General features: G+C 40.6%; 1 protein-coding gene across 4 annotated transcripts in view; it reads left to right on the top strand.

Moving 5' to 3' along the window:
- The window catches only part of LOC127037648 (S-adenosyl-L-methionine-dependent tRNA 4-demethylwyosine synthase TYW1-like), a 130,577-nt gene that overhangs the window by 58,030 nt on the left and 58,428 nt on the right, over nucleotides 1-14,119 (top strand). For all 4 annotated transcript variants that reach the window (XM_050929648.1, XM_050929649.1, XM_050929652.1 and 1 more), the window contains 2 exons: nucleotides 1,831-2,008; nucleotides 5,866-6,001. In XM_050929648.1, the coding sequence (XP_050785605.1) occupies nucleotides 1,831-2,008; nucleotides 5,866-6,001 (314 nt within the window). The remainder of the gene's footprint in view (nucleotides 1-1,830; nucleotides 2,009-5,865; nucleotides 6,002-14,119) is intronic.

Below are 14,119 nucleotides of genomic sequence, written 5' to 3'. Positions count from 1 at the left end.
TGAGCACCTTAGATCTGAAAGTGAGCTCATCCACAGAAAATGGGAAGTCCAAATGCAGTCATTATGTTTAGTTATGAAGTGTATGGGAGTTCATGTGCTTCTTAACATGGCCACGTACTCATTGGGAATAATCCTGAGCTGGCATATCATTTATGCTCGTCAAAATGATTGCTTCTAAAACCTCAGTACCCCACCATTGTGTATGGAGTGCATGCCATGTTGGACAATAACTGTTGTAGGAAAATTTTAGAGAATTTAAAAATGTGCTATTGGGATTATTTCTTATTTCCCTCTGCCTGTGAGCCTGGTGCCTTGGTCACCATTATCCAATAGCGTAGGGTTCATAGAGGAAGAGAAATTAACCTAAATGCCTTGCAGAATAACTTTGAGACATGGAGATGTCATGACTTTAATGTCTGATATCTCTGCCCCTTCCAGAACTAGAGGAAAGTGCTGTTTATCCCATTGTAAAGCTGCGATTTTCCTTTCCAGAGGAGTACAATATCCATTTCTAGTCCTGCAGGGTCCCAAACCAGTAGACACTAAAGCGGCCACTGGCTCAAGACTAAATTGAACTAATTTTAAATGCACTATACTTCCTGGTTCTGTTCACAGACCAACTCCTATATTTAAGGTTGAGGCTGTATCCTCAGAACATCTTTTTTTATCTTGATGTTGCAGTCTAGTGGGTAATTTTCTGTACCATTTGAGCTGCGGTGTCTAGGCAACATGAGGTGAGTTGAGGACTACGACGCCATAAGTCTTTTAAAATGCTTAGTATATTATTCAAATGAATCAAGGCAGCGCAGGGCAATATAAAGTGACATCTTCAGAATAGAAATTTGAATTGAGTTGCCTCTTATTCCTAGTTAAATGAATTCACGTGCCGATGCAGAAGCTCAGGGAGCTGGTAATGGATGGAGTAGGATGCTCTTCATTCCCAGATCGCTAGTATGAATCTGGCTCATGTTATTAGCTAAAAGCACTTACATCTGATGACTGACTGTTCCATGGGATCGCTACAGTTGGTAGCCTTCTTGTTTCTGCCTTCTCACTTGGAAGTGGTCCTTGCAACTCAGGGATGAAGCAGTGTTTGTGTTAACAGGTCTTTTGTCTCTTAGGAAATGTCTTAAACCAGATGGTATTGATGACTGATACTGATTTGCAATGGAATATTGTTGCGGTGTTAAATGAAATGTGGGCCTTTGTTTTCATGTGAAATGCACAAACTACTTTCAGCTCCGAGGGAGGAGGAACATAACTTCTTCATTTCTTCTTAAAGAACGGCTTATCGTTCTTGGTTTTGTTCTCTCGTTCCTATTCCTTCACATGTGTTTTGAGGACTTATATGTGGGCGAGAGACTATTCTATACTGTGTACTAAAATATTGCTTTTGTTGTTTATATAGGTTCATTGCACAAATAGTGAGCTGAGTCCTCCGTTGGTGCAAAGCAGTGTTGGGGCATTGACTTCAATGATGCCATGTTAATTTACACTAGCTGTGGATCTGGCTCAGTAGCTTCAGTCACCAGTCCCGTTTTCTTGATCTTGACACAATGAAAATCTTAAAATGAGTAGCAGCACAGGTGGATTGGCTCAAGTAGATGATTCAGAAGGGTTGCTTACAAATTGGTGTTCAGTTATTGGAGGGTAAAATGTTGCTCTCCCCCCCCGAATTAACCAATCTTCTCTTTCCCTGTGATGATCAGCCAGTTTTCATCTGCACTTTACCTCTTCCCAGTTTCCAATGAATATTCAAGATGTGCCATGCATGTAGGTTTTGCATGAATTATTTTGTAATTTCTTTTCCCCCCCTTCCCTTTTTTCCAGGTGTGCCAGGAGTGAGAGTAGATCGCTTTGAAGAAGGGATGGTGGTGAAACACTGTGCGCTGTCTCTGGTGGGAGAACCAATTATGTACCCAGAAATCAACACGTTCTTAAAACTGCTGCACCGGCACAACATCTCCAGCTTCCTGGTTACAAATGCACAGTTCCCTGTGGAGATTAGGTGAGAATCCTACAAAGTGGTTTGTTTGTTTTTTTGTTTGTTTGTTTTTTTAATGGATTTTGTCTTATTCTAAGGAGCTGGTGATGTATGGTGTGCTTATACTTTATCATAGTGAAAATATACATTGCCACAGTCTGCATTAGAAATAGCCATTAAAATTATTGCTCAGAATCTGCCTGGATCACAGTTTTAGTCTCTCCGGGCTTGTTTCCCTCCCTCTTCCTTCTCTTCTCCACACCAATGTACATTTACTTTATTGTTTTTTCCTGTGCCTCTTAAATTCAGTGCAATTACTTTGAAGTGAAATACAGGCAGTATAATCAAACGTCCATTCCAGAAGGTTCTGGAGATACCTAAAATCTATAAGGATAAAACAAATGAAATGCAAATTGTATTTTGCTTTTGGTGTTGCAGTTGAATAAAGGAAGGGTGTTTCTAATAGACTGAGTACACATTAAAGCTCATGAGTTCTATTCCCAGTTCACTCACTCGCTTCCTTGTGACCTTGGGCAAGTCACTCACTTCTTTTCTCAATATTCCCACCTTCAAAAGGTAATTAGTCATTTTTATCTAACTTTGCAGAGGGAGTTGTGAAATTTAATATTTGTAAAGCATTTTCAGATACTTCGATTAAAGGTTCTGAGTGTATTATTTGTCTCTTTTGAGAGTGCTTGACCCGTTTAACCAAAAATCCGTACAGCACTGAAAAACTCGCTGCTAATGCTCAGACCTTGTCTTCAGCTCCCACAAACTGCTGGGGGGAGAAGTACTCCGAAAGGCATTAGTTAACAGCATAGGCCCAAATTCTTCTTTGGTGGAATGCTAGCAGTGTCAGTGGAGGTAAAGCAGTGATGGCTTTGGTGTGTTTTGTTTCCCACAATCTCTAATTCCAGGTAAATAGGACATTCCATTTGTTGCAAAAGACTAACTTACACATCAGCAATCTCTGATATTTTGGCTTCCTCTCTGGCTCCCTTTTTTGGTCTGAATTTGTAGGGTGGGGGGAACTGCACATTTTTTGGAGTGAGTAATTAGGTACTCCAAAACCATTCCAAATGATTGGGTGATTGTGTAATCAAGTTACTTTTCAAACCATGTATTATGTGTCTGATAGACAGAAACTGCTCTTTCTAGAACCTAAACATAGAATTTAAAAAGAGGGCCAACACTATATTTTTGAGAATATATTTCTTGGAAACTGATGTCATTTTTTTCTTTTTTTTCCCCCAAGTGATAAAATTCTAGTTTGGCTCTTTCATCAGCATGTCCATTGAGCCCAACTAGCAAAATCCTAATCTGGTATCTGGTACAGCAGTTAATAAGACTTGCTTTAAGAACACACAAACCTTGCTAAGATTAGAGTGGTCTTATTCCTGCTGCTGAACTACAGTTCAGCAGTTCTACAGTTTATTGACATGATATTTTGTCTGTATTGCAAGTCTCTTAGGGTTCTGACGCTGTCTGTGTATGAAAGCATTTGGAGGTTTGGCTGATAATTATATCCACTGTTTTTTAGTTACAGTAGGTTGTGTCCCTTGTTTGTTCACTGCTAAATCCATGTCAGAGCCCCATGGAATATCACAGCAGCTCTCACAGCTTGTGGGATAGAATGACAAGTGTATTCATGTACTGTACTTTCAGACCCAACTATGCCCCTTGTGGGTGCTGGGGCTCTGTCAGTCACTGCAAAGCAGAACAGCATAGTGCAAGAGGGTATGTAAAACCCCTGGTCATGATCGTGTCCCCATCCTTCTGTGGTATAGCTACTAATTCTGCTGGCTGCCTGCAGCTGCTGGGGATGGGGCATGCTTTGGTTCCTTGGAGAAGAGGAACTTTTCCAGTTACCATTCTGAAAGTGACTAGCTCTGTCTTCAGTGCTACCATAATGATGATAATATATTATTTTATTAGGAAAATGTAACATGCAAGAGACTGGCTGCGCTCTTTGTAATTGAATATTTCAATCCCTTGATACCTGGAACATGTGGCCATTTAGGTGATTGCTGCTTGGACTGTCAGTTCAGAGCATGCTCACTAGTAAAAAGGGTTCTTAATCTAAAATGTTAGATTTGTTTCCCATTAATGATCTCTTTTTGTCTGAATCTGGAGAGGAGGAATATGCTTGGGTACTTTGCAAATTCATGTTGGGTAATTGGATTTTCTGACCATTGACTGCTCAGCTCTGGTCTCATTCCAGGCAATTCTTGCCACTTTTAGTTTTCACTTCCACGTTTTTTTAAAGCAGGAGTGATTGACAGCTGTATGAAGGATTCTTTTTTTAAAGCACTACATCAGACTTGAGTTGTAGCCTGCTCATTAGCAGCCTTCACAGGCAGCATTTGTGGAAGGCTCTTCCTTAATTTCCTCAGATAGTGAGTTAAAACCCATAGAGCTGTGCAATAAAATTTTGAAGCTGTCACTTCATCTAGAAGGCATTGTGATAGAGTGTTTTTGCCCAGTGTTTGACAAATTGTTGCCAGCCCTCCAGAAGAGACTAAAGGGTATAAAAAGAAACTTACTTTGTCTATTTCTCTTGCTTTTAAGGAGCTTGCTAAGTCTGATTCTCTCAGCTTGTTACTCTTTGTTCATTATTCCTTGCATAGCAGAATACAGTGTTACTTATTCTGCTCTTTGCATCCCCAGTTATCTGTGTCTGCATCACACTTGATAGCCTTGGGGTTCCAGCATGGATGAAATTCGTCACAGACTCTGGAATAGGTTTAAGCTTTTAGAAGTTGTTTGTGTTAACCCACTGGTGAATGTGTGTTTTAACTGGGGACTATGACAACTCCCGTCCTCTGTGGATCAGCATAGAAGGGACCTGTAACACACATTCACCAGGAGATTACACTTGTAAAGAGCGTAATGTCTTCAGTTATAAAAGAGCTATAGCATAATATGCTTTCCTGCAAAAATCCAAGCTGCAGCCCTTTCCACTTAGACTGATGCAGGCTGGGATTGCTGTAATGACTTCTTTAGTCAACTTGACAAAGGCACTGATGTCCTTGTGGGAGATGTATCCCACACTTTTTGCACCAGAGGAACAGTCCTCAAAATGTGGGAGCTTGGGAGCCTGGGCTATTAAAATGTGGGGAGGCAATCATAACTAAGGATATGCTTTGGAATCAATGTCTCATATTATAGTAGGTCTCTGGCCCCAGCATGCTTACAGTAGTGCTAGTTGGAAAGGATTCTGTGCAAAATTTTGGGCGGATCCCATGAAATAAGGTCCTTTACAAAGTACCAGGAGCACATTTCTAAAGCCACTTTTACACTTCTTTTGTTGCAAAACACCCATTTGTGTTTGGCTTACAGTTTGGAGCCTTAAAGTTCCACCTGCCCAGCTCAGAGAGGTCCTACCCTGCTGGGTGAACTCCATTGAGCAGCACTGCATTTCTGTTGAATAGGGCTGCCTTCCTATAGGACAGGTCGAATGTTAGGGCACTTTGCCTGCAGATGCTCTAATAGGAAGTGAAGCTTTTAAATGCTTCAGGTGAGACCACAGGCTCCTCTGATCACAGGCCGCTTGGGAAGGTTCTTAATTAGTGTTCTGCCTGGATGAAATATGCTGTTCAGTGAGGATTTGATCGTTGAACTATCACTGGGTTTGACCCTTCTGCGAGTGGTTAGTATGTGGTGAAAGACTATTTTCTGTCGCTATTAGAAACCCCAGCCATTTGAGAGAGTATGCTGTAAATATTACATTACTGCTTTTGCTTTTGGGAACAGAGCAGAATCCAGCATAGTTATTTGCTCTGCAATATTTTGTCTTATGGATGCTTCTGTAAAAAAAAGCATAAATTCAGTTAGCTGTAATGTCTGAAAATAATGATTCTCCTCTCCTTTTTATTGCCAAGGAACCTTGAGCCGGTAACGCAGCTGTATGTCAGTGTGGATGCTAGCACCAAAGAAAGCCTGAAGAAAATTGACCGTCCCCTCTTCAAGGATTTCTGGCAAAGGTTTCTAGACAGTTTAAAGGCTTTGGCTGAAAAGGTACCAAGTTAAGAATAGCTTTTATTAACTTTTCCCCCTTTCTACCCATTTTCCGTTCAGGAAGGGGGTGTATGGGTTTGTGGGGCTTGAAGGAAATGGGATGCTGAAATGAAGAGCTTTATTTCTGTGTGCTGTACAGTTTGTGGTGTTAGGATAAGCAGTGTAGCAGTCCGAACTCAAAGCTAACAAAGGACTTTGGGGGTTTTTTATATGGGAATAAATTTCAGGAGAAGAGAGCTAGAATGTGTGTTAGGAAGAGAATCATATATTTATTTCGCTGTCCAAAATGGAGGTAGTCCCTGCCGAAACAGCTCGCAGCCAAAACGAGGCGATTGGAGGAAGGTAGGAAGCCCAGAAGAGGGCATGAAAGCACATGTGATAGCTAACATTTGTTTCCAAAGCTTTCACCAGGATCTCAGTAAAGCCCCTGTCTTGTGAACGCTTACATATTGGCTGCAATGGGGACTACTTACTGATGTGTAAAAATAAGCGTATGTGTAAATGTTTGCAGGATTGGGGCCAAATATAGCAGCTTTATGTACTTGGGCAATGTAAGGATGTTGCCTCATTCTGATATTTCCGGGTTGTAACTTTCTTTCTGTACTGCATAAGGCAGTTGAACACTGGGCCAAATTCACTGCAGGCTTAAGACCTGCTTATACCAGCTGTGAGTTTAGGCCACAATCTTTATAGTTTTCCATCTATCTGAGAGAGCTCTACTGATCTGACTTGGGCACTGTGTGAATTAACAAGATAGGTGTTTTGTGTACATGTTTTCTCTTGTCTTTACTATTGCAACACTCTGGAAAAAAAAAGTTGTATTCATATTTTTGGCACAACTTTACATGCTGCCTGTGAGACTGAGCAGATGGCAGATGCTATTTAGTGTATATAATAAGCTTTGCTGTGTTCCGAGACTACAAATATTAGGCCTGTTTCTGCCAGATTTACTTACATGAATAGACCCATTAACTTCAATGGAACTGCCTGAAGGCTTAGTCTTGCAAATGCATGCGATTAGTTTTTCACGTGGATGCAACCGTGTCACTTGCTGACAGTACTCAGACAGGTTAAGGTACTTGTGTTGAGTGTCCATGTACAGGATCATCTTTTTAAACTCAGGGCGGAATCCTGGCTTCAGCAAAGTCAGGTGCAAAATCTCCATTAACTTCAATGGGATCAGGATTTGGCTTGGGGAGGCCCAAACCCAATTAACCCCAAATGAAACAAAACTAACCAAACAAAAAAGGGGAGGACATTTTGATGTATTAGGAAGTCTGACTTTGGCTAGTAGAGTCTCTCTCTTGACCTTGGTTATATAAGGTACATTCACTGCTGAATTCCTGCGTGTTGTCAGAATCTTTCCATCTTCATTTTTTGTGAGGAACATATCGGTAGTTATATCCATAGAACTAAAAATACTTTTGGTCAAGGTGAAGAGGAAGGGGGAAAAAAAGCCATGCTGATAGCTGCATTTTTTTTCCCTTCAAAGACAGATTTGGGTGTTCTTGTAACACTGACAACAGAGCACCATCTTAATAGCAGCCAAGGTTGACGACATTCTTGATCAGCAATTGGGTTTGATTCACATAATACCAGGGCAAAAATATGCACATGTCAAAATCCCCTAGGAAGCTTGTATATGTTTAGATGATTTTGTAATTTTACACATGGCTGTGGTTATAGGGAGTGTCTAGAAACACCTGAAGTGGTTTATTAAGAAGGCAAACCTTTCAGATTTTTTCCTTGGTGTGCATGCTTTGGTGACCAAGTTGAAGATTAAGCACTGTTTCATAGGACTCTGATGAATTAAGTGTGGGGAAAGCTGATGCTGCTTCTGATGATCTCAAGGTATACGGTTCATACTACAATATGGATGTTGGGATAAGGAAGTGATGATGCACTGTGTTGAGGAAAGCCGTGCTATGTATCAAGAAACAGAACACAAGTCCTCAGTTTTGCACGATGCATTCAGCTGTCGTGTCTTACATAATTCCTCCAAGACACAGACAGGATGATATTGTAGTTGATATAAGTTGTTGTTAAGAGTTTCTAGTGGGTTTTCAACCCCTGTGCTGCCAGAAAATGAAATTCTTCTAAAAACGGACATAAAATGTTTTCCTATGCTTGCTACAACTTTGTTTGGCAAGAGTTGTTCCTGTATTCTTGCTGTCCCTCATCCTACCTGTGGTTGGTTGCTTGTATCACAGTAGCACACAGAGGGCCCAGACAAGAGCAGGGTTCTACTGTGGTTGGTTGGTACTGTAAGTATGAGAGTCAATCTGTGCCTGGCATCTTGAAGAGCCAGGTAGTCTGGGAGCCCTGGGGTCTTCAGCTCCGGGGAAAGCTGTCTGGAGTCGCAGACCCAGGGAGATCGTCCCAGGACTTCCAAGATCCCAGCTCTGCAGCAAGGAGCCTGGAAGCCTTGAGAGACCACAGGGATTCCAGGCTCTCTGCTGCAGAGCCAGGAGCAGTGTCTAAGTCCGGGCTCCCATCTCTTGCAGGCTCCCTACTGTGATGCTGAGAGTCCTGGCTCCACAGCAGAGATCCTAGAAATCTGGCATGGTGGGACTGTCCTGGAGCTGCAAATCCTAGGGGCCTGTGGTCTCTAGCTCCAGGGCAGACTGTGTGGCATGGCAAGATTTCATCAGAACCCTAGCAGGCAGTGTTTCACCCCTAGTTCATTAAACCAGTCTTAGTTTCATGAGAAATTTGTGGTTCAATGACCTGGTGTTTTTGGAATAGTTTCCTCAGAAAATCTCTGACCATCTCTTATCAGGATATCACTTTCCAGTGTGAGCAACAGTATATCTTGCAGCTGATGCAGAGAAGCTGTTTTCAGGTGTAATTCTTGCTGTCTCCAAAGTCATCTTTATTTCAGTGCTCTTTATGATGAATTTTCCATTCTGAGATACGCTTTCTGAGAGATCTCTGTGATTTAGTGTTAGATAGCTGGTGGGTACTCAGAAAGCTTTATTTGTTTTAGATCTAAATGCATATTCTGAACATGTCTTAAGCACTGTTTATCAATGAAAAGTAAGGGACAGGTGTCAACTGAGTGATTAAACTAACATTGAATTTAAAATATGCTTCTTCCAAGCATCATGTCTGAAATACCCAACAGAGCTCACTCACCCCTTCAGCCTTCCAAAGAAGATGACTTTAGCTGATCGAAAAGATGGAGGGCTGACTTAATTTACAGTTGACAAGTGCCTTCCTGTGGAGAAAATGACTGGTACTAAAGGGTTTTTCAGTGTAGTGGTGAAAGAAATAATAAGAACCGGTGGCTGGAAGGCAAAGCCAGACAGATTAAAATTAGAAATAAAGCTGATGCTTTTAACAGTGAGGGTTGTGAACTACTGGAACAAACTACTGAGGGAAGTGGTGGATCCTCCATCTCTTGAAATCTTTAGCTCAAGTCTGAATACCTTTCTGGAAGAGATGCTTTAGCCAAACCCAGGGTTTTGGGTTCAGTACTGTAGTAGATGGGTGATATTCCATTGGCCAGTGTTACACAGTCAGACTAGATAATGTAATGGCCTCTTTTGACCTTTAAAATCTATGATTCTATATTCTTGATTTCCATGAACTGAGTGAGGTTCTTTACGATGACAACTGTTGAAAATTAAGGACCTGTCTTTGCTGCATGTACAGTACAAATCTGGTGACATGTTTCATAAAAAGAGGTTGTGGCGGTTAGTACCAGGGGTGGAGCGACCTTGTGTGGGGACCCCAAGCGTAATTTGGCTCACAGTTGGTCAGCTGCTTTGGGGCTGAAAAATAAATTTTATTACTCCACTCTCTTTAAAATCAAATACATTATTTTATGGTATGTGACTTACATATTTGTACAACAGAAGCTATACAATTATCTCGGAAAAAAGTTGAAGTAGGTGCCAGCAGAGTGTTAAGATCTGTGTTTGGGATCCATCATTATCCTATGGTATCTGTGCGCCACATATATTTTTCTTTGAAAAATTAGTTCAACTAATTTTAAGCAAGGAACTGTTTGCTCACTCATAAAGGAAATTCATGGAGCTGATGAATACCAGAGTATAGGAAAAAGTCAATTTTGTTAGCTTGACGCATTCTGCAGCGTTCTTTTCCGCCCCCGCATGGTGCCACCTCTTTGTCATCTTTAGGTGCCCCCTAGGTACCTCTTACTTCTCCATCTCCTTGACTTAATCATCATAAATCCTTTCCAGTCTGCTCAGTACACTATACCTCAAAGTACTTGCTGTGTTGCCAGACACCAAGTAGGCATTATTGCACTGTTTTAACTTTCAGAGTGCAGGTGCCAATGTTCTCTTAAACAGATTAGAACGTTGGGGCGGGGGAGCCCAAACCCTAGGTTAATGTAGCATTATGGCCCTGTAAGACTTGATGACAAAGCAGGACATTAACCTGCCCTTAAAAAAGGGTCACACACACTAAGGACCTCCCTAGTGAGCCTTTCCAGAGTTCATTCTGAATTGTATCTGAATTTTTGTGGGATTTGGATCTTAAGTTTTAAGTCTTTTCCATTCTTCAAGTTAATTGAAATTTCATTGGAAAAAGGGTGATGATTCTTTGCAGATACAGTGCTGCAGAAATTCCTCATTTTCCGTATGAAAGAAGGTTCTTAACTCTGCTTAACTGGGAACTTCACATATTGAACAGCCAGACCCTTAACTACAGTGCCGTACTCCCCGATCCTGCCAAGCGATACACACACATAGATCTGTACTCTATGCATGGAGTCACCTTAAGGGATGGTGTTTGCAAACCCATTTGCAGGATCAGGGCCTCAAAATGTGAAGTGGCAATTATACATCAGTTTACCACTTTCTGACTCTATTTATGACACCACTTCTACGTAATTCCTCAAAGATGTCTGAGTGTATATGGAGATGCCTACATCTAGATTTCAAAATTATGCAAGCTTGTGTCTGGTCCTGTTTACTTCACTCTTCTTTTTAATGTGATTCTTACTGTAACTTACTCTTTAGTTCTGTGTGTTTACACATGATGTCTGTAAATTCATATACTCTGGGAGTTGAATCTTAGTTGTGTTTGGTGCTCGTGCTCTATTACATTATACAGTGTATGCCAATAATTATAGCTTTTATGCTTGCAACAGATTTTGGTTTGTGTGGAGATTATTTTGTGTGGTTGAGGGGAGAAATCTCTGTTTGTCAGTTTGGAGAGACCAGTCTTTGTTTCTGAATCAAGATATATTTTTTTAAGGAGACTGTAAAATGTAAAATTTGCAACAGATGTTGAAATCAGTAATCAATTTTGTGTCACTTTAAGTTTAGAAAAATCTACCTCTCATGCACAGTAAACCATCTCTTCTCCACCAGCTGTTTGTTAGCTTTAATTATTTTGTTGACAAGATTTATTGGTGTAATCATTGTGAATTGGAACATGATGAAACTTATAAAGGTACAATGTTTTATGTTACTCCCTGAAATACTTTGCCCTGTTTCAGCATGGCCTACTGAGGAGTATAACCTGAATGAATCTGTAACAAAAATATCTAGACTTTGGAAAGAATAAACACTTACTTAGTCTTTTCCATCCCCTCTAATGTGTCTTGTAGAAAGAAAAAGGGAACGAAGAAGTTTGTAAATAATACATTGCAAAATCAAACCTGTTTAATATTCCACATCACTAGTCTCTGCTGGGATATCTGGAGACCTGAAATAAGAAATAATTACATTTTAAAAGACTGGTTAAGGATCAGTTCCAGTTTTGCTTATCTGGTGTCAGAGTTCAATTTTTTCCTCTGCAGGAGTTAATTCCTATCACTTATATAGCACTTTTCGCTGTAAATCTCAAAGCACTTTACAGAGGAGGTAAACATCATCTTCCCTATTTTATAGATAAGCAAACTGAGGTGAAGTGACTTGCCCAAGGTCACCCAGCAATCCAGTGCCAGAGCTGGGAATAGAATCCAGCTCTGTTTAGTCCCAATCCACTAGACCATGCTTCTCTTGAGAGTTGATGATATGGCAAATACCCAAAAGAGAGCATTCTCCGTCCTTCCAGAAGAGTCACTGTGTCCCACTGGATTGACTTGGGAAGCCAGAGTTCTGTTCTGACCCTGACATGTTGAGTGACCTTGGGCTAGTCCCTTAACTTCTTTATTCTTTATCTGTAAAATGGGGCTGCTGATACTGACTTTTGAAAAGCACTTGGAAATCTTTAGCTGAAAAGGTTCTATGTATATATGGATTCATTGGAACTCTTGCAGGGGAAAGATGGGGACTAATCATTGGTTGTGGCAGCTAAGTAAAGGAGAATTAAATCTCATTTTATTTAGAATGGTGCTGGACCAAATGCTGTGTAGACTTGTGCTGGGTCTATACAAGTTTTCAAGGTGTTGCATAATGTTCCCATCTGTTAAATGATGTAACCTCTTTTAATTGTTAGACATTTCTGTTGTCTTTAAACAAATACCAAGAAGCTCTAACTTGGTGATTTATAAGAAAGTATTTATTTTGTCCATTCAATTTTTTTTATTTGACATTTCATGAGGAAGAAGAGGAGTTGACAAAGAATTTCCAAGGGTGATTTATATTTTCATTTCAATGAGAGAAAATGTAAAACTAATGCAAAAGCACCACAAAAAAAAAAAAACTGAGAAATTCAGTACTGTGAAGAACATAGATACTGGTGTGCTAATGCATATTGAAAACAGAGGGAAAGAAAGAAACATGCATCCTTCCACACCCAAGAAAAATGGAATGGTAAGATGGCTCTTACTAGAATAAGAGAAATCCACAACAAGGGTGAAAATGCAGTCTTTAGTCCATGTAGTAGGCTGTTTGGGTTGTATCTGTGACTTCCATATAAAGCTAAATTGTGCTCTTAATTATGCCCGAGCTACCAAGGACAGATTTTGGCTAATTGCTTCTACGTGTCTAGAAAGGATTTACCACAGCACACTGCATTCCAAAGACAAAGGGCCAAGTTTTGTTGTTCAGATTCAGGTTGGTGGCATTATTCTAGATTATACCAGTGCAAATGAGAGCAGAATCTGGCCCTAAACTTTCACTTTTGTTGGGGTTGCCATATTGTGAGTGAGCTGAGTGCCAATTTGCTTGAGCTGGGTTCTTTTTCTGCAGCCTATAGCAACTAAGGCCTTAACCCTGCAAAGAGAGTGCCATGTGTGGGCTCTTTACATGAATGCAAGGAGTATGTGCCTTAAACAGTTCCTTTATTATAACTGTACATCCACCTAGCAGGACATGAACTAAGGCTGCTCCTAGCTTTGTCAGGCAGTTGCGTACTAGATAGCGTTCAGATCCCTGCATGGCTATACGAAGGGTAACCTTTGACTTCTCCAGCCTCACCCAACAGCTTTAGTAACTAGCAGTTTCTGAGGGCAACCAGGGCAGGCCATTTGTAGTCTCGTTGGTGTTGCAGGATCTGAGCTTTAGGGCCAGAGCCTGCATTTCTTGCTTGGACAAAACTCCCATTCAGTTTGCCACTCTAAGGACTGGAGGGCTCGCCCTGCAGTGATCTTCAGAGCCCTTTCTGAAGCTGCTACACTGAAGAATTGTTTTCCAAAAAATTAAAGCTGGGAATTCCTCCTCATGAAAGCTTAACTACCTTGAGCAGAGTGGAGTCGTCTTGGAACTGGACTCTCTTAATTAGAGGTTGTCCAAAGGCTGTAAACTAATTTCCAGTTAAAGGTGATTTTTTTTTGTTTTTACATTAAGGCTTGTCACTATGTTTCAATTTAATGGGTTGGTTCAGCTGCTCCGATTAATGGTCAGCAATATGGAAAGGGAATAGTGTAGCAGTCAATTTTATAATTAGCATTAATACCATTGACTTTTTCATGTAAGGACCATGTAAATCTGAAAGGACGGATGTATTTTGATCAATCTTTCCATCACTGTTTTCTCACCTAATTGCCTGCATAATCTTGCACTTCTGTTTAAATACAAGAAACTATGGGAATTTACTAAATTTCATATAATCATCAGAAATGTATGGCGTTAGATGCACATCAAAGTAAACTGGCGGTTGTGGAACATGGAATGAAAGATAAACTGCCTTGTGAGACTGAAAACATGCTGAAGAGAGATTTCCGTGGTGGTCATGATTTTTGTAAAGCCTTCTACCATA

Source organism: Gopherus flavomarginatus, chromosome 19, assembly GCF_025201925.1.
Source record: "Gopherus flavomarginatus isolate rGopFla2 chromosome 19, rGopFla2.mat.asm, whole genome shotgun sequence".
In the NCBI taxonomy this organism is placed as follows: Eukaryota; Metazoa; Chordata; order Testudines; family Testudinidae; genus Gopherus; species Gopherus flavomarginatus.
Note: the sequence above shows the minus strand (reverse complement) of the source record. Positions and strands in the feature narration are given on the sequence as shown.